The following is a 19,280-nucleotide window of genomic DNA, read 5'->3' on the forward strand; positions in this document are numbered from 1 at the left end:
CATTCCCGAAATCTCATCGAAGGAATAATTTTTCTATTATGGTGGTCAGAAAAATATTTTAAAATGATATGTTTTGGGAATATTTCTTAAATGATAATACAAATTTTTCATAACATATGTTTAAAATTGAATAGTAGTAGCATGAAATTGTAAATACTATTGAAAAAAGGCAGCTAAAAAAAATATTCTGTTTTAATAGTATAGATTACAGTTCAAACAGATCAGTTTAAACTCTAAAAGATCGTTTATGCTGACGACAAAAAACAATAATAACTGAATCAAAAAAGAAAATTAATAAATTAAAAATTATTTAGATAATATTATAAATTCTTAAAACCTAATATATATATATATATATATAGAATTCGACTAAAGCTACAAAATATTATATTCTCGAACACGTACCTCTCAACACTTAGATTAGAATTTAAATTTTATTTTTGTCAAATAACACAGAATAACACAAAACAAATATTTCTTGTAAGAAAAACACAAAAATATTTGAGGAATCGTAAAAGATACCATATTTATAACACCATTTTTTCATGTTTACATTAAGTGTTATAACTTATAACCTTCAATTTTAAAAAGAAAAGGATATTTATGGCCTTATGGATAATTAATCTGAACCTATGATTGAAAGGTTAGATATGGTTTAGTGTTTACTGTTTATAATTTAAGGTTTAGAACTGAGGCATGGGTTTAAAGTTTAGAGTTTAGGGTTTAAAGTTGAGAGGTGTGGTTTATGGTTTAGAGTCAAGGATTTTACCTTTAATTTTAAAAAGAGAAAAAAAAATTTATAACAAAAAAAATTATGATTAACTAATCTAAACTTAGGTTTGAGAAGTGGGATATGGTTTAGTGTTTAGTGTTTAGATTTTAGGGTATGGATTTGAGGGGTGGGGTTTAGTGTTTAGGGTTTAGAGTTGAGGGATAGAGCTTATGGTTTAGATTTGAGGGTTTAGGATTTAGGGTTCAGAATTTAGGGTTTGAATTTCGAAAAATATAATTCGAAAACATAAAAGAAAAATTATTGTGGAAGCTTCTCTAGTCCAATGGTTTGATTAAAAGTCATTTAATGTTTCTACATCCAAAGGTCTCGAGTTTAAACCCTAAAAATACCAAATTATACATATTATGAAAAAATATGTTATAATAGATTTTTAGCTTGGTGCATGAAATACCATCAAAACATGGATTTTATAAGACAGCTCGGAACAGTGCATTGTGAGATGTGAATTCTTATAAAAGTTGTAGAATTGTCCGCTGTTGAATCATCTATATAATATTCTCATAGTTGTAATAGCATAACTAATCAAACTTAAAAAATTATATTTTACCTTTTAGATAATAATTTATTATATATATATATAGAACAAGAGTATATAAATCTTTTGTGTTCTAGTAAATAGTATACTTTTAAAAATGTCTCTTAGTAATGATAAAAATGAATAATGGTACAAACAAAATGGTAAAAAAAATTCACCAAAATATTTACAATTTTTTAAAAATTGTTAGAATATAAAAAATTAATATTTTTTTTAACAAATTAACTTTATTATTAGATTGTTAAGAGAGTACACAAATACATATAACATAATAAAACAACAAATAATGCAAATAAAATAAAAATGAAAACATAAAACTTGAAGAAATAACTTATGATGATGATTTTCATCATAAGTTTTAATAGAGTCCGAACTCTATTGATTTGCTTGCGATCTTCACATCTCTGTCGCATTAACACTGGCTCTCTTTGTTGTATTACATTGGCTTCATTCCAGTTTAGATACATATATATTCTTTGGTTAAGAATCCAACATATTGATTCAACCATAAAAAATAATAATTGAAATAGCCAATTCTCAACGATTGTAAAGATATCGCCATACAACGTACAAAGAGATTATCTCTTCCATGTGTTGACGTCTCCTACAGGATTTCCACGATCTAGATACCAAATATATTGTATCAAAATATAAATCATGAAAGTTTCTTTCCTAGACATCAATATTTTTTGCACCGGTTTCCTGATCATCTTCAGCATCTTGAGTCCATGGCGGCTTTTTTGGTGGACGTTGTTTCCATAACAAATCAGAAAAGATTTGTTTCAAACATCGAATAGTTATCACACAACGATGATAACTACCTGAAACTAACACAAAACTAACAATATATGTTAGGTTTATTAGAGATATTATATTCCACATCGGAAATTCTAAGAAATATTAAGTAATATATAAAGGGTTAGGGTCAATCCACTAATTACCAATTAGTTTTAAGTTGGAAGCCCATAATTTAATCTGAATATAACATGGTATAAGAGCAAAGATCCTAAAATACTCTAAACCCCTAATTAATCTTAATCCTACCCGACTGGATTTATAGATCAAACTAACCATTTTTCGACCAGGTATAAATGTCGTAATTAACTCGCTCGACCGAGTATAACTGTCTTAAAATTTCGAGATTTCTGGCCGATAAGAGCTATCATCTCGAGGAAGAGTATTAGAGATATTATATCCCACATCGGAAATTCTAAAGAATATTAAGTAATATATAAAACGTTAGGGTCAATCCATTAATTACTAATTGGTTTTAAGTTGGAAATCCTAATTAACCAGGCTCTAATACCATATTAACCTATATGGACTTCACACACAGAGGCAGATCCACACTATAACTAGTGGGATCACTTGACACCACAAAAATATGATAAAATGTTGTTTTGTTAAAAGAAATTGTCAAAAATCTAGTGGGAAAATTGGTAAAGAGTATGGTGTTTGACACCACAAAGACCAGGGTTCGACGTCCCTTTCATATTTTCGATGTGGGACTTCTCTCCAGTAAGATTTGACAAAGACTCGGCATAAAGTGCCGGAAGAATTCTGATATAATCTTCATAGACTCCACTTCGATAGACGTAGGAATAAACCAGACAGGAACGAAAAACCATGCTTTTGTTTAAATATTACTCTCACAACCACTTTTGGAAACTTTTCTGTGGGATTATAAGAACGAAAAGGAAAATCGAAGAAGGGGGAGAGCCACCGACAAAATGCCGGTGACCCTTAAGTGCTGTTCGTTTGGTTGCCGCAGGTCCGGCGTCTGCGTCTGCGGCAATGATTTTCGCAGCAAGCTTGTTCGTTTCATTGACGCCGGTACGTGCGTCTGCGTCTGCGTCTAAACGCCAGGATTTGCGTCAGACGCCCAAAAATCCTGCGGCCGCGACTAATAACCAGCGTCTATTTAATCTATTTACTATTTTACCCTTAACCTAATTCACTAATTACAAAAATACCTAAGCTATTTTTGACGCAGACGCCTTATCTTCTCCATTGACGCCACTGCCTTTTCTTCTCCATCTCTCTCGAATCTCGATCTCAGACCTATCTCTCTCGATCTCAAACCAGCTCTCTCTCTCTCTCGAACCCAGCTGTCTCTCTCTCTCTCTCTCTCTCTCTCTCTCTCTCTCTCTCTCTCTCTCTCTCTCTCTCTCTCTCTCTCTCTCTCTCTCTCTCTCTCTCTCTCTCTCTCTCTCTCTCTCTCTCTCTCTCTCTCTCTCTCTCTCTCTCTCTCTCTCTCTCTCTCTCTCTCTCTCTCTCTCTCTCTCTCTCTCTCTCTCTCTCTCTCTCTCTCTCTCTCTCTCTCTCTCTCTCTCTCTCTCTCTCTCTCTCTCTCTCTCTCTCTCTCTCTCTCTCTCTCTCTCTCTCTCTCTCTCTCTCTCTCTCTCTCTCTCTCTCTCTCTCTCTCTCTCTCTCTCTCTCTCTCTCTCTCTCTCTCTCTCTCTCTCTCTCTCTCTCTCTCTCTCTCTCTCTCTCTCTCTCTCTCTCTCTCTCTCTCTCTCTCTCTCTCTCTCTCTCTCGTTCTCTCTCTCTTGAAGCTCATCTCATCTCACTCTCTCGTTTAGACTCAAAGTACACAATCATTTGTCTGCTTTTCTGAGTTGTTTGTAATGGAACATAGAAACTTACATGTGTGTTTGCTTTGTCTCAGGCTCTCTCAGGCTTCTCCATAGCTTTCTGTGTGTGTGTCTCAAGCTCTCCTAAGCTTTGTCTGTCTTTCACTGTCTTGTAAGGTAATCAGATGATTTTTTTTTTAAATTCAGGTTTGAGACTCTTGCTGTTTATTTATATCCTATGGCGATACTAATTGTTGTCAATGATGTTTTCAGGTCAACAACACAGATGCTGATGCGAAGATTCGAGTCAATCTCCGTGAGTGTTTGATCGTCTCTCGTAGGTGACTTGAGTTTGTTGTGACTTAGCTTATCTGTTTTTTTCTTTATCAGAGGCGCAAGGCAAAGAGAGTCAGGAAGGCCAAGGATGAGAAGAAGAGCTCTGCCTCTAACAACAAGCCCAAGCGTCCTCTTACTGCTTTCTTCATTTTCATGTAATCTTCATCCTTGCATAGTCGTCTTGTTTTGGTTTTGTTTGCTGGCGCTTATGTACTGAGATTAAGCTGGCATTGTCTGTCTATTTTGCAGGAATGATTTCCGCAAAACTTTCAAAGAAGAGAATCCTTCTTCTAACGTTAAGGATGTAAGTTGTAACAAAGTTTGTTACTTTACATGAATTGGTCGGCTAGTGTTTGTGATGATTTAAGTGACTATGCTTTCTACGTGATCGTAGGTCTAGGTCGTAACCAAGTTTGTTACTTTACATGATTAGTATGCTACTGGTGATGAAGGTTTAATAGTGTATGCTTTCTTATATTATTGTAGGTTGCAAAGCAGGGTGGTGAAAATGGAAGTCTTTGATCATTGCTCTGTCCTTTGCTTCTTCCCTTAGTTTCATGGTGATTTGCTTATTGTGATCTTACTCTGTATTCTTTTGATCATTTAGGAAAAGAAAGTTTATTTGGATAAGGCTGCTGAACTAAAGGCAGAGTACAACAAGTCACTGGAGAGCAGTGATGCCGATGAGGAAGTATGTGTTTCGTCATTAATTGTTTTGTATGTACATTTTTCTCACTATAACATGGAATCTTGAATCTTAAGTTGATATGATGACTTATTTAGGAAGAGGATGAGGAGAAGCAGTCAGATGATGATGCCGATGAAAAACAATCTGACGCGGCTGATGTGTCTAAGCAGTCGACATTTATCGTATTAAATCATGTTTTAGTTAATGATTTGATTTTTTTTTAAGACTTGTTGTAATATTTTTTTTATCAACCAACTTCTTATTTGTTTGAATTTCAAAAATTAGATTTTATCATATTTACTTCAGTATAATTTTTTTTAATATGATTGATTATGATTATAAAGTAGTTTGATGTATTATTTTTATTTTTATTTAGCTTATGATTTATGACATCAAATATTTTTATATTTGACCAAAAATTTATTACCAATTAAACATAATATTCTTATGGATGTAAATATATTTAAACTACATTTTATTTATTTAAAATATAATTTTACAAATTTTTAAAAATAAAATATGAATAAATGAAAATAGTCGCAGCGTCAACCAAACGAACAACTCAAAACAGCGTCATGCGTCGGCGTCTTGCGGCTGCGTCAATTTCCTGCGTCTTCAAAACGAACAATAATCGGCGTCAGCGTCGGCGTCAACCAAACGAACATCAGATAAACGAGTTTGACGCAGCCGCTGACGCCGACGCCGACGCTGACGCTGAAACCGGCGGCAACCAAACGAACAGGCCTTTAAACGATCAATGAAACTGGAAAAAAATATACAGACGATTGTTGTTGGAAATCACCCTTGGGAGAAAAAACGGTTACGTTGTTTTTTCACTCTCACGTTTCTTTATCTTGCCTTGCATATATACGTATCTTTCTTTTTTGCAACTTTTTTTCTATTTACTTTAAATTTAATATTTTCTTATATGTGAAAATTATATTTTTATATATATGGAAAATATCCGAACGGATTAAGATGTTCTTGTACGACTTTTCACTTTTTAAGCCATATATGAAAGCAATATAGAAAATGAAACAAAAGCATCTTCCTCAACCACTGTTTTCCATTTTCTCACAAACCAGAACTAAAACAAATCTCATGGTGTTAAAACGCAATAACCCATATGCATACGATTACACAACGTTGCAAACAACCAAACCTACTTAACCCATTAAAGAAGAAGAGTCTAAACACTCGCTGACTTACAGATAAAGAATCCCAAATACAGAGAGAGATGTGGAGACAACTCTAAATCATACAATCAGAAACGTCTTCTCGGGCTTCGTGACCTCCCCGACCTGCAAACCCCAATAACAACGATCAACGGTCAAATAACTTATGAAACTTACATACTGAAGTTAGAAAGACTTGATATGATATACACAAATATTAAACTCTAAATATATTAAAATTTTACACTCACTCACTCAATCATGTCAGTAACTAATTAGTAACCTTTGATACTTGTAAAAACTCGACTTCAAAATAGCAAACAAAGTGTACAACTTTGTTCTGAAATAGATTAGTGTACAAACCTCATGTTCCTTCTCCTGTAAGATCCAGCATTGTTTGGTCCATTGCTGAAGGCCCAGTCCACGCAGACATTCTTTGTCAGAATCTCAGCACCATTCATTGCCTTAATAGCATTCTGCGCTTCTTCACTCTTCTCATATTCAATCAAAGCATAGCCCTGAACAAGAAGCGAGTAAAAATTACTAAAACTTACATAATATATATTCGCAAAACAGTAATGCACTCTTCAGACTCTCACAAGTCTAATATCCATCATGACAAGATTCTAACATAGCAAAAAAAAATTCAGCTTTACTACTGCAAACCCTACTAAACTACCACCATTAGGAACAAAAGGAGAAACTCCAAACCTTGACAAATCCAGTACGGCGATCGAGATTGAGATGCAAACTCTTAATCTCCCCAAAATCACCAAAGGCATTAGATATATCATCCTCCTGTGCCTCCTCATGAACTCCAGTAACCAAAACAATCCACCCCTCAATGGCTAAACAAAAAACCAAGACAACAAAGCATCAACTTTACACTTTCTATTACTTACAAAAACTATGTTAACTTAAAATTTACATAGGTTAACTAACTGTCGACAACACAGCAAGTAACAAACTTTCTAGGTCAAATCGAAGTATAGAGAACACATCAAGTAACAAACTTTCTGGGTCAAATCGAATCCTAGCCACATGGGTACTTAGAAAAAACCCTAAAAACAAAAAACAAATCAATTGTACGCTTACATCGCTGGGGGCCAGGACCGCCATCGGAGCCGAGAGATTCGAAGTCGCGGGAGGAGAGGCGGCGCTGGCGATCGGAGTCTTTCTCCTCGCGAAACCCGCGGCCTTTGGTCTTCCTATTCGCCGATCCGTCGTCTGCTCCGGAGATAGCTGACCTAAGCCTCGGATGCGCGGCGCGTGGGGAGACATCGGCTGCTCCGAGGTCTTCGTCCATGAGGTCGTCCTCCTCTGGCTCGAAATCGAAGGCTTCAGCTTCTAAGTTCGCCATTTACTTCCGCCGCGGCCGCCGTCGTCGATGCGATGTGATGCCGATTCGAATCGAATCTCTTCCCGTTTTTTTCTATCTTAATTATTTCTGCCAGTGGTTTATGGGGATGTTAACTGGGCCTTTAGTGGGTTTGTATTGGGCCTTAACCTTTGATTTGTTTCGCTAATCTGTTTCAGAGATTTTGGGTCTTTCAGGACTAAAAGAAACTTTTAACGCAAGAAATACAGCTGATCATTATGATTATGATGGAATGGAACCCAAGGAAGCAGAGTGTGTGGTCTATGAAGATCAGAGATTCAGTGACAAGGCAGATGATGAAAGACTGGAGCAGAAAAAACTTGGAATAATTAACCTAGCATTGAATCTAGAGACTAGAGGCACCTGCTGTTATGATGGTGGAGAAGAATTTGGCAAAACAGATGAAAAAATAGAGTTTCTGCCTTGGCTAATTAATAGTCTCTAAACTATATGATCTGAGACAAAAACAACAATGTATTTAGTGTGATTTCTTTTGTTCTTTTGCTTATGTAGACACAAATCTCTATGATCTTTTAAGTTAGTGTGTGTCTAGCTAAGTATTGAAAAGATCTATTTGATGTGGAATTCGTATTGGTGATTAGGGAGAATCCTCAAGAATAAAGTTTCTGTTTAGCTAGTTTGTGTGTTGCATTCTGTTCTTAAACTTTTCCAAGGGGATCTCATGGAAACTAAACAACAGTGTCACACATTATCAGATCAATAGGTGTGATTTCTTTAGCTCTTTTGCATATGTAGCGAACTTATCAGACACAGAAAGCTTAACTTATTATTGTTGGAAAGAAACATCAAAATGAGGTATCAAGATGAGTTAACAAAATAATTATAGCTTTTGCATTAGGTGCAAGTAAACTTTGAGAGGTCACAATATTCCAAAACAATAAACTTCAAGTGGCTTCATAGCATCTATCTTATTAAAACAGAAACATCACAACTTCTTTTAGGCGGATTTTTAATATGGACCTCATATTTTAATTAAACACATCATCCCTTATATATTAAGCGTACCATAACCAACCTCATAATTTATCTTATTAAACGTATCATAACTAAATATGGCATCTATCTATGTTTGACCATATTCCATATATTATTCTAGGTCGATTTATGTATGAATACATTATCATACATACTATATCATATATTTTTAATAATATAAATTTGACCATTTCCATTATCCTACATCGGTCAATAGAATAATAATATTACCCTATACTGTTTCATTTATAGTATATACTATATATTATACACACAAACTATTCATTTTCATTGGCTATATTCATTGTATTAGTACAAATAATATTAGATAGATTAATTATAGACACATACATGAGATAGATGAACCAACTAATATCGAGTAATTTTTAATAGAATAGATTTAACATTTGAAATTTATTTAAACAGATGCCATAATAATATTTTGTCCAAAAAGGTCCATTTTTGAACACGGTTTCATATCACAAGTTCATCTCGGTTACATCTTTATTAGTAATTTTTTTTCATTTCAAACTGATCCAGCACAATATTTCGATTTTAAAGTTCATATATTTCTGTTAATAATTGTTATCTATATATATAATTCCGGTAATTTACAAAACAAAAACCTTAATTTTTACTTAACAATAAAATATTTTATAGAAAAAATCCTTCTCCAAGTCATATCAATTATGCCTAATATCTCGGTGACCATATTGTGTGATTTGGTATTTATTATAGATTAGACAATTGGATTAGGGAATATTTGCGTAGTATATTCGTAAAATAAACATCTGGATTCAAATCTGAAGTAAAATAAATTATATTGAAAATCTTTCTATTCTTATAGAAATTTCAATGTATATTTTTATTTACATAACAAAAACCAAAAAAAAATTACTTTGCAATAAAATCTTTTATGGAAAAACCCTTTCTCCAAGTCATGTCAATTATGCATAATACCTCGATGAACATCTCGCGTGATTTGGTATTTATTATAGATTACTTATATGTTTATCGAAATATTTGGGTAGTAAAGTTTGTTCCTTTGCATTAAAATTAAACTGCAATTACTGGTTTTCATAATCATCTTCCACATCCACGATCGGCTCCAAAAAAAAAACTATAACGAAACAAAGCACTTTTCGATTACTAAATAGTGTCAAACCATTAAGAAACAATTGGTTAATTCGCGTTAAAGTACTTCATTCATGGAAATAAAGACCAGTTTTGGGGGCGATACAAAATTAATTTCGTAATGTACAAAAAATAATCAAAACACAAGTTTTATAGCAAATTTTGTGTTACCATAAACAAAACACAATCCATACTTACAAATGAATAAAAACCCGCCCGACCGGGCGGGTCATGATCTAGTTTGTTTTAAAAGAAGAAATAATAACTTTGAATCAGTTTGCTCAAAAGAAAAGCTTTGAATCAGTTCCAAAATTCAAATCCCATTTTACCTTTCAGTTTTCCTAAAACGTGTCACTTTTATAAAATGACTATTTTAGTATGGAATGCTCATAAGAGATAAGAAACACATACTGCCAAACAATGAAGCATTTTAAAATGATTCTTTAGAATATAAATATTTTTATTTTTCTGTTTGTTCTCTTAATTGATCAATTAGTTTCTTTCTGTTGCACTCCAGCTCTAGGCACCATCATCTCTGCAATTAACGTTACTTCTTTCTTCAGAAGTTAAATCAAAGAAGAAAGAATAAAACTTTATCTTCCATCTTCGTCTTCAACAGAGAAAGAGAGAAGATGCTTCCACGTCAAAACCGTTCACCACCGTCTCCTCCAGACTCAAAGTCTCTGTCTTTGAGCGTTTCCTTCAAAGGGTGGAGGCTCCCGAACACAAAGTTCAAGTCTTGGGCCATCAAAATGTCTTCTCTACACAAACCCACATGGATACAAGCCGGGATTTTCGAAGCAGTAATGGCCTCTACCAAAGCATTCACCAAAGACACAGATCTCCTTCTATGCCTCGCCGAGAGATGGTGTCCAGACACCAACACTTTCGTCTTCCCTTGGGGCGAAGCAACCGTAACACTCGAAGACGTTTTGATGCTCCTAGGCTTCTCTGTTCTTGGCTCACCTGTTTTCACCGCTCTCGATGGTTCAGGAGAGAGGGTCAAGGAGGAGCTCGTGAAAGAGAGTCTTAAGATCAAGAAAGATAACAGCTTTGTGTTTGTGAGTCAACTAGAATGGATGAGGAGATTCATGAACAGTGGTGATGATGATGATGAGCTTGAGCATGTTGCTTTCCTTGCGTTGTGGTTAAGTTACTTTGTGTTTCCGTCTGGTTATTATCATGTAGATGAATCTGTTTTCTCGGTTGCTGTTCATGTAGCAAGAGGCACTAGGATTTCTCTTGCTCCTGCTGTTCTTGCTCACCTCTACGCGGAGCTTACTATCTTGAAACAACACATTAGAGAGTTCACGGTAGAGGACAAGATTGAACTGAAGGCATTGTTTAAGTTGGTTCAGGTTTGGACGTGGGAGAGGTTCAAGGAGCTGCAACCGGGAAGGCCTAACCAGGTGCTGCTCAGAGGTGAGCCAAGATTGAGTATTTGGTATGATGATGATTCGAGGGAAAAGAGGAGTAGCAATAATGTGAGGGAGGCTCTTGAGAAGTCGAAAGTGGAGAGCTTTGAGTGGCGTCCTTACACGAAAGCTTTGGAGAACTGGAGGTTTCCTCTGTTTTACCCTGAGGATGCAATGTGGGTTCCTGTTGATGCTGATCTTGACGATGAGTTCATCACTTTTGCTCGGTGCGTCAAGGTGTCTAAGCTCGTTGGGATTGATTGTGTGGAGGACTACTTTCCCAATAGAGTGGCTGCACAGTTCGGTTTGCTTCAGGATGTTGTTACTTGTCATGTGGAGAGGAAGAGCCTCTCGAAAGAAGCAGCTTGGGATGAGTACAACAAGCCTCTTGATGAGTTGACATTGTACATCCCTGCTCGTTGTGCAATACCTTGGTGGAAGAAGTCGTCTTCTGAGTGGTGGAAGAAGTTTTCTCTTAAGGAGAATCAAGCTGTTGAATCTTTGACACCAAGAAACATCATAGGTGATGATGATGATGATACATCTGATTCTGTTCCTTCAGGTTGTAAGAGATGGAAGTCAATGAAGCAACTTTATGAGGATGATGAAGATGATAGACTCACCATTGGTCAAGTAATGAGACTTGGAAAGAAGAATATAGCTACGTGCTCATCTGATGAAAACTACTCTTCAGATTCTCCAAGGGTACTGCTATTAAGTGAAGTGCTTAAAAAGTTGGGAGATGGGTTTCCTGAAAAACTCAAAAGATCTAGAACAAGGAGAAATGTGAGGTCAGAGATAAAGAAAGGAGATTGTGAAGGATTAGCTGCTTCAAGAGAAGTGTCACTTGTTGACTTGTTTGACAAGGAACTAGTGAAGAGGAAGAGTGAGTATTTGGGAAAGAAGCGAGCTCTTGAGGATGATAATGAGAGTGGTATGGATTGTTATGATAACGTTACCAATGCTGAGAAGATGAGAGTTGAAACTTTTGTAGCACCACGAGAAATCAAGCAAAAGAGGGAAGAAACAGAAGAAACCAGAAGCAAAGCAGGTGAGAACAACTCCCTAGATCCTCCTCTCTTGGAAACTGTAGTGTCACCACCAGAGACTAGGAAAAACTGTGATGATGAGGTTGATATAACTGGAATCAGTGGTGAGAAGAAGACTATGGTTGGTGATGGAACCAAGGAAACAAAGTGTTTGCTCCATGAAGATGGAGATAAGCAGAATAAGATGGAAGATGATGAACGATTGAAGCAAAGAAACAATGCAATAGAGGAGGTAGCATTAACACTAGAGGCACGTATGATGAAGGTAGAGAAGACTTTGGCAAAGATTAGAGAATGGAAAACCATAGAAATAAAGGGGGCCAAATATGGAGTTTCTGCTTAGAAACATACACAATAATGTTTAAGCAAAAAAACAAAAAAAAAAACAAAACGCAAATATGTCACACATTATCAATCTTTGGTGTGATTTCTTTTGCTCTCTTTGTAAAATCTTGAAAACTTTCTTATTAGACACAGATCTTTTTTTTTGATGTTTTGTGTGTTTGGTATGTACTTAACATCTCTAAAAAAACATCTAGAAATAAGGCGCTTTTGATATATATGACCTGTTAGGTTCGGTTTAGGTTGACTAAGTTCTATTTAATTAATTTGTTTCTAAATGGTTTAATCACATCGTATACAAAATGTGTTGGTTATAAAAATTGTTCTAATAAATTGATTTTATCTCAAACGATTTTCTTAAAATCCGATTTATATAGTTTAAACAGGTTCAAAAATCATTCTAAATTGGTCTAAACCATTCTAAATCAGTTTGGATTGATCTAAATTAGTATAAATCTGTTAAACTAATTAATAATGTTACAATGAATCCACAACTTTATCTAATTTCTTTTGTTTAGTTTTGATAATTTACCAAATTAATTTTATAATTAAATTCAAAAACTAAAATATTTTATATAAATAATTTAAATAACTCAAATAAACCTTGTAGTCACTAATCTTTTATAGAATGCTTAGTTGCCGCCTACCATCTCTTGAACATTGCAAAGTGTTAATAAAAGAGTTCTTGTATTACTTTCACAAGTTCGTATCATTTTTGAACATCCATCAAAACTGAGGTCCTTTCTGCAAATTTGTGCAACTTTGGGAGATTTAAATAGACACTTTTTAAGTTATGCCTAAGATTTAACTCAAAACGGCACCGTTACGCTTCTTTAAATGGACTTCCCTTCCTCCAAGCGTCCGGCGACAGCTCCGGGAGCGGAGTCAGTACAGTTCCGCCTCCTATGCCCCGCCTCACGCACCGGCGCAATAATCGGAAAAGGCGGCTCCGTGATCCGCCACCTCCAGTCCCTCACCGGTTCCAAAATCCGCGTCATCGACGACATCCCCGTCCCTTCCGAAGAGCGCGTCGTCTTGATCACCGCACCGAACGCAACAAAGAAGGACGATTCGTCAGACGCAGAAAACCCTAGCGCGGATCAGACGAAGCCGGAGACAGATAAACCCGACGAGGAAGCTCCTCCGCCGCCGCCGTCGTCTTTGGCTTTGGTTAGGGTTTTGGAGAGGATAGTGTTCGGCGACGAGGCCGCGAACGCGGAGGGAGGGAGTAGTGAGTTGGAGAAAGGGGAGTTGGAGGGTTTGTGTAGGGTTCTCGTGAGAGGCAATCAAGTTGATTACTTAATGAGTCAAGGAGGGATGATGATGCAGAGGATAAGGGATGATAGTGGAGCTAGTGTCAGGATCGCATCTACTGATCAGATCCCTCCTTGTGCTTTCCCTGGAGACGTTGTGATTCAGGTGATGATGAATGATTCTTGTAATGGCTAATTCAAAGTTTGAGTCTTTTAACTGATTTTGGTTATGGTGATGATGTTTCTTGTAATGACTAATTCAAAGTTTGAGTCTTTAACTGATTTTGGGTTATGTTTCTTTTTTTAAAAGATAAATGGAAAGTTTTCGAGTGTAAAGAAGGCGCTTTTGATGATTACTAGCTCTCTTCAAGAGAGTGGTGCACCTCCAACAACATGGGAGGAGTGTTCGTTTCCGCAGCCTGATTATCACTCTATGGAGTATCATCAGTGGGATTATCCTCCTAACCCAATGCCTGAAGACGTTGGACCCTTTAACAGACCCATTGTCGAAGAGGAGGTTGCGTTCAGGCTCTTGTGTCCGGCTGATAAAGTTGGGTGCTTGATAGGGAAAGGTGGAGCCGTGGTTCGCGCTTTGCAGAACGAGACTGGTGCGTCTATTAAGGTGTCGGATCCTACTCATGAGACAGAGGAGAGGATCGTTGTGATATCTGCACGAGAGGTAATGTGAAGGAATGTGGTTTTGTTGCGTTGTTGGTTGGTTTATTGTGGCTTTTTACGTTTGTTGTTGTAGAACTTGGAGAGACGGCACTCTCTTGCTCAAGATGCTGTGATGTGTGTGCATAACAGAATCGTTGAGATTGGATTTGAACCCAGCGCCGCAGTTGTTGCCAGGCTTCTTGTGCATTCACCGTTTATAGGACGTTTGTTGGGGAAAGGAGGTCATGTTATAAGTGAAATGAGGAGAGCGACTGGTGCTAGCATCCGTGTCTTTGCAAAAGATCAAGCTACCAAGTATGAATCTCAACATGATGAGATTGTGCAGGTAATCTCAGTATAGGTTGGATAAGTTTTTTCAACTCGACAGTAACTGACAATAGTTTGCTGCATTGTCAGATCATTGGGAATGTGAAGACTGTTCAAGATGCTTTGTTCCAAATAACAAGTAGGCTTCGGGAAGCGATGTTTCCTGGAAGGATTCCTTTTCCAGGAATGGGTGGTCCTCCACCTCCGCCGTTCATGGGTCCGTATCCAGAACCGCCTCCTCCTTTTGGACCGAGGCCATATCCAGCTTCTCCAGATCGTTACCATTCTCCAGGAGGACCATACCATGGTATTTTCATCAGATCCCAACTCCTGATCAACAGTTGATACATGCATCTATCTCAGCTCTTTATTAATGTATATGATTATACAGAGAGGCATTGTCATGGTCCTGGATTTGACAGGCCACCTTCCCCAATGTCTTGGACTCCACAGGTATGTAAAAACAATGTGTATGGTTATAGAGCAGATGGTTACATTTCTCTAACTTAATATTTCTTAATTACTAGCCACCTATCGATGGCCATCCCGGTGGTATGGTTCCTGATGTGAACCACGGGTTTGCTTTAAGAAATGAACCCATTGGAAGCGAGAATCTGCCAATGACAAGCGCAAATGTGGAGATTGTGGTTCCTCAAGCATACATAGGCCATGTCTATGGTGAGAACTGCAGTAACCTGAATTACATCAAGCAGGTACATTGTAACTCATCCCGATAATGTATGCGTGCATAGATAGAAGGACGATTTGTTTTGAAAGGAATCATCTAAATGTAACCGAAACAAAACAGGTAACAGGCGCAAACGTGGTTGTGCATGATCCAAAGGCAGGGACAACAGAGGGACTAGTAGTAGTCTCAGGGACATCAGACCAAGCTCACTTTGCTCAAAGCCTTCTTCATGCTTTCATTCTTTGCGGTCAAAGTTGATTGCTCTCTTTTTAAAATCAGAAGAAAACAGTACTAATTGTTGTTACAAATGTTGTTCTTTATCTATTATCCAAACTAATACAACAATATGCCTCAAACGTCGCTGTATTATATAATAAGATATATCAAATTCCAGTTATATTAACCCTTAATAATCCCACCAAACCGCCTCTGCCGTAACGTTATAGTTGGCTTACGCTGCTCATTCCGTGCCACGATCTTAAGCGGATGAGCTTCTGTGTTGAAAACCCACTCGTCTAATGAAATAACCGATGAAGGCGAAAAGAGAAGATAAAGATACTTGAGAGTCTCAGCTAAGAAGAAGCTTTGCATCTTGTTGTCTTTAGCACCTGTATTGACCTGAAATGAAGTAAGGAAACGTTTGAATAATAATGCAAAAGACTTTTTTTTTAAATATGGTAATGGGTTTTCTGATAAAGAAGAAACTTACATCCTTCAAGCCAACATATCCAGATTCTATACGTGAATTCTTCTCAAATGCTTGGAATATATTCCATCCCCACTCCTGATATGTCTTGTTCCCAGTTAACCGCCAGAGGTAAAACAGAGATTCAACAGTTTCTGGTCTTAGGATGTTCCAAGATGTTCCAACACTCATGTCCTGAAACAATCATAACGTTTGTGGGTTTGACAAACCAAACAGATGCGTGAAACAAAACCTGTTCTTTACCAACCTGTCCTGCATTGAAGAAATAGTTCTCTCCAGCAAGTTTTGTTGGTGTTGATTGGTAAAAGTTATAACAAGTCCATGCAAGCTGTAGTGAAATGAAGGGGGAAAGAGAGTAATAAGCAGACAACAAAACTTCACTAAAAGCTCTAATAAGAACATGTAAGATTCTAATGTACCTCTTCAGCAAGTGTTAGAAACTTTTTTTCTTCATCAGGACCATAACCTGATGCTCCTAAAGCTATCATTCCAGGAGCAAAGCATGCCAATTCATCCATCTGAATCATAACAAGAAAGAAACAATGTCAAACCTGCAAAACACTCAGACCCAAAGCATTAGATAGACTTTACCTTGTCATTAAAACTATTTCCATTCTTCTCACGTATATATGTAAATGATGAAGGTGTTGATTTCTTGATCAAGCTTAGTAAACCTTTCATTGATTTCTCCCACATTTCCCTGATTCATTGCCACAAGAAAGAACTCAAGTCTTAAATCAATATTTTTGCTAATATTGAAATACAGCATCTAGTTTTACTTACCTATAGAGCTTCACTTCCGAGGTTTTGTTCCCTTGCACCCAAACTTTTAGCAAATACTCATAAAAGCTACAAAACCAATATATTAGTAACTGTTTCAGAGCAGAAAACCAAACCGACATCTGGTAGAGGAAATTACCTGTCTCCCATGGCACCAAATGTTGTGGTGGAGTAGGATGGATTGCCATTATCAGGATTTATATAGATGGGGAGTAAACCATCTGCAGGGAAGTTTTTATTCAGTTCCGTTATAACCTTCTCTACCTGAGAGACATAAGTTAACAAACGAATCAATCTTTAGCAGCAAATGCTTTCTTCAGAATTGAAAACAGTACTAGGGCAGACATGTACCTTCTCCTGATATTTTGGGTCCCCTGTCCTCTGGGAAAGGGCGATAAATTCAAGTTGCTCAGTGCCAGAATCTGCAAGGATACTGGCTCCCTAGAAGATAAAATAAATCTAACAATTAGCTAAAACTGACAGGCCAAATCTACTCATTTAATGATACATATCTAAATCCAATCACACTTGGTACTTACTCTAAAGACACAGATAAGACATAAAGTATAAGAAACCATCACCATACAAGAACAAGAAATGCAGCCTGGGTTAAAGGCTTTAGAAGGATCTAAGATGATATAACTAAGTAATATTAGGACTCACCCCAGCCGCCCAAGAAGGGTTGTGAGCATTTCCACTCCTCAAGTTGATGATATTGTAAGGTATGCCTGTTGGAGTGTTCCATGCAGGTAATAACCTGTCTGCGATATCCTTAGCCTTATCGAGGAAAAGTTTGTCCCCTGAAAGATCGTACGTGCTGAGAAGTCCCCCTACAACTCTGGAAGAAAATAAAGAGAAAGAACATTAGAAGATGCAATAAATCAATAGCCCCCACATCTTATGTCAATCAAGAACCAACTAATAACAACAGATGATCTGACTCTTCCTATGACAGATACAGAAAACAACAAGCACAGTAAACCTGTTAAAGCAACCTTATGGTTGTCTCAAACATACTGGCGTCATAATCCTTGTCGAAATCCAATGAGGTTGCAACCCACCTGCAATTTAAAGAGAATAAGCAAATGAAGATGAGCAATTCAAACCTTTAACATTGAAGAGCCTGCAGCTAGATACTTACTCTCTGGCTTTCTGAAACTGATCATCAAGACCCATTATATAGAGTGTATCTAAAGAATCTATCACAGTTGCTCCGAGGCCACCAAAGCTATCAGTGCCATCTTTAGTCCGAGGCTGACAAATAAACAATGAATGAAACAAGAATCACTTCAGACCAAAATATTTTTTTGCAGAGCAAGGAAGAAAATGATCTCAACAACAGTGTTTGCAGTCCTATGGAAACTGTGGTAACTTCAGATAGCTTCACAGAAAAAGGCTCACAACAAAATTGAAATAGGAAACACCAAACTTAATGACTAGTTTAGATTTGTAGAGCACATTGTCACTAGATTATCTATTGAACAACATGTTGGATTACAATAAATTTATACCTGAAGCTCATCTTTTCCCCAAGCATACTTCTCATATGAGCTCCAAGCATGGATCATTGCCTCTTTTACTTTCTGCCTTCGCTCAATATCAACTGGATTTTCTGGAACATCCTTCTGAGTCATCAATGTCTTACCACTGCCAACACCTTTAAGCTCTTCTAACTAGCACAATATATTACTTCGTTAGCTAATCAGTTGAATTAAAACAAAAAAAAAGGGCAAATATAATGAGAGGGGGAAACATCAATTTTACCATCTGCTCCAGCCGTGAAACTTCTTCATTTAACTTATAAACTTCAACCTGAAAGAAAGACATAAACTTTGTTAAACAGAGCACAAGGATGATCACAAGAGAGTGTCATTCACTTCCTTGAAACAAAAACAAGGTACCATCGTCCCTATGAAGTGGTTCTAAAAACATAAGCTACTTTATATGCTCACCAACAACCTGTTATAAATAAAACTGTCTCTTAGACAGAGAGATTCGGACAAAAACATACCTCATGTTCTCTGGAGAGATTGATACGATCCCAAACCACCATAGAAACAGAGACGAACACGAAGAAAAGCAAAGCCAAACGCTTTGGCCTTCTGAGGTAATAAGCTGGATTCAGATATCTACATATCCCAGAACCAGTTATCGATCTACCTCTCGCCATCTCCACAAACACACTCAGCAGAAACAGAGACGAATTGGGAAGTCAGATTCCATGAAACAGAGGAAGGAAGAAGAAGAAAGCGTAAAGGTTTGAACTTTCGAATCCGAGAATGAGATAGAGATAGAGATAGAGATGAGCTTCCTTTTAAGAGAATCCAAGTTATTATAGATCCGATTCGAGCTTAGCTGGTTGACGAAGACGAAGAAAAGAAACAACAAGAGAACACCAGACGGAAAATAATAAATTGTTTATTTATAATTGGTCCCTTAGCTTTCCTTATTTATT

The 19,280-nt window shown here is 36.9% G+C and overlaps 4 protein-coding genes and 1 long non-coding RNA gene across 5 annotated transcripts; 3 read left to right on the top strand and 2 right to left on the bottom strand.

Annotated features, from left to right (window-relative positions):
• The first annotated feature begins 3,749 nt into the window (after positions 1-3,749).
• LOC130498869 (uncharacterized) lies at positions 3,750-5,212 on the top strand. The gene is made up of 7 exons (XR_008937866.1): positions 3,750-3,917; positions 3,997-4,078; positions 4,175-4,217; positions 4,292-4,392; positions 4,487-4,541; positions 4,724-4,928; positions 5,021-5,212. It is a non-coding gene; the product is annotated as an uncharacterized LOC130498869 (long non-coding RNA).
• A 746-nt stretch (positions 5,213-5,958) lies between these two features.
• Positions 5,959-7,546, bottom strand: LOC108820651 (RNA-binding protein Y14). Its single transcript, XM_018593643.2, has 4 exons — positions 7,196-7,546; positions 6,812-6,948; positions 6,464-6,618; positions 5,959-6,226 (listed from the first exon to the last, which is right to left on the bottom strand). Exons 1-4 carry the CDS (start codon positions 7,458-7,460, stop codon positions 6,190-6,192), a joined length of 594 nt encoding a protein of 197 aa, XP_018449145.2. The 5' UTR covers positions 7,461-7,546; the 3' UTR covers positions 5,959-6,189.
• Positions 7,547-10,130: 2,584 nt separating this feature from the next.
• LOC108820395 (uncharacterized) lies at positions 10,131-12,466 on the top strand. Its single transcript, XM_018593343.2, has one exon. The coding sequence runs from the start codon at positions 10,241-10,243 to the stop codon at positions 12,413-12,415; it is 2,175 nt and encodes a 724-aa protein (XP_018448845.2). The 5' UTR covers positions 10,131-10,240; the 3' UTR covers positions 12,416-12,466.
• Positions 12,467-13,209: 743 nt separating this feature from the next.
• On the top strand, positions 13,210-15,695 carry LOC108820643 (KH domain-containing protein HEN4). The gene is made up of 7 exons (XM_018593635.2): positions 13,210-13,833; positions 13,978-14,346; positions 14,419-14,670; positions 14,742-14,958; positions 15,043-15,104; positions 15,179-15,364; positions 15,460-15,695. The coding sequence occupies exons 1-7, from the start codon at positions 13,252-13,254 to the stop codon at positions 15,595-15,597; spliced, it is 1,806 nt and encodes a 601-aa protein (XP_018449137.2). The 5' UTR covers positions 13,210-13,251; the 3' UTR covers positions 15,598-15,695.
• Positions 15,635-19,204, bottom strand: LOC108820645 (mannosyl-oligosaccharide 1,2-alpha-mannosidase MNS1). The gene is made up of 14 exons (XM_018593636.2): positions 18,837-19,204; positions 18,590-18,637; positions 18,337-18,498; positions 17,967-18,079; positions 17,821-17,886; positions 17,489-17,663; positions 17,177-17,266; positions 16,965-17,089; positions 16,829-16,894; positions 16,637-16,745; positions 16,465-16,563; positions 16,293-16,373; positions 16,049-16,219; positions 15,635-15,957 (listed from the first exon to the last, which is right to left on the bottom strand). Exons 1-14 carry the CDS (start codon positions 18,993-18,995, stop codon positions 15,739-15,741), a joined length of 1,683 nt encoding a protein of 560 aa, XP_018449138.1. The 5' UTR covers positions 18,996-19,204; the 3' UTR covers positions 15,635-15,738.
• Between the last annotated feature and the right edge of the window lie 76 nt (positions 19,205-19,280).

Source organism: Raphanus sativus, chromosome 8 (assembly GCF_000801105.2).
Source record: "Raphanus sativus cultivar WK10039 chromosome 8, ASM80110v3, whole genome shotgun sequence".
NCBI lineage: Eukaryota > Viridiplantae > Streptophyta > Magnoliopsida > Brassicales > Brassicaceae > Raphanus > Raphanus sativus.

Excerpts from the sequence above, each read along its gene's own strand:
- LOC108820643 (XM_018593635.2), top strand. The coding sequence starts at position 13,252 with ATGGACTTCCCTTCCTCCAAGCGTCCGGCGACAGCTCCGGGAGCGGAG. Across the intron at positions 14,959-15,042 it reads TCCAGGAGGACCATACCATG|AGAGGCATTGTCATGGTCCT; the intron begins GTATTTTCATCA and ends ATGATTATACAG. Across the intron at positions 15,365-15,459 it reads ACCTGAATTACATCAAGCAG|GTAACAGGCGCAAACGTGGT; the intron begins GTACATTGTAAC and ends GAAACAAAACAG.
- LOC108820651 (XM_018593643.2), bottom strand. The coding sequence starts at position 7,460 with ATGGCGAACTTAGAAGCTGAAGCCTTCGATTTCGAGCCAGAGGAGGAC. Across the intron at positions 6,619-6,811 it reads GCCGTACTGGATTTGTCAAG|GGCTATGCTTTGATTGAATA; the intron begins GTTTGGAGTTTC and ends CTTCTTGTTCAG. Across the intron at positions 6,227-6,463 it reads TACAGGAGAAGGAACATGAG|GTCGGGGAGGTCACGAAGCC; the intron begins GTTTGTACACTA and ends TGGGGTTTGCAG.
- LOC108820645 (XM_018593636.2), bottom strand. The coding sequence starts at position 18,995 with ATGGCGAGAGGTAGATCGATAACTGGTTCTGGGATATGTAGATATCTG. Across the intron at positions 17,887-17,966 it reads CAGTTTCAGAAAGCCAGAGA|GTGGGTTGCAACCTCATTGG; the intron begins GTAAGTATCTAG and ends TTTAAATTGCAG. Across the intron at positions 17,267-17,488 it reads ACCCTTCTTGGGCGGCTGGG|GGAGCCAGTATCCTTGCAGA; the intron begins GTGAGTCCTAAT and ends TTTATCTTCTAG.
- LOC108820395 (XM_018593343.2), top strand. The coding sequence starts at position 10,241 with ATGCTTCCACGTCAAAACCGTTCACCACCGTCTCCTCCAGACTCAAAG.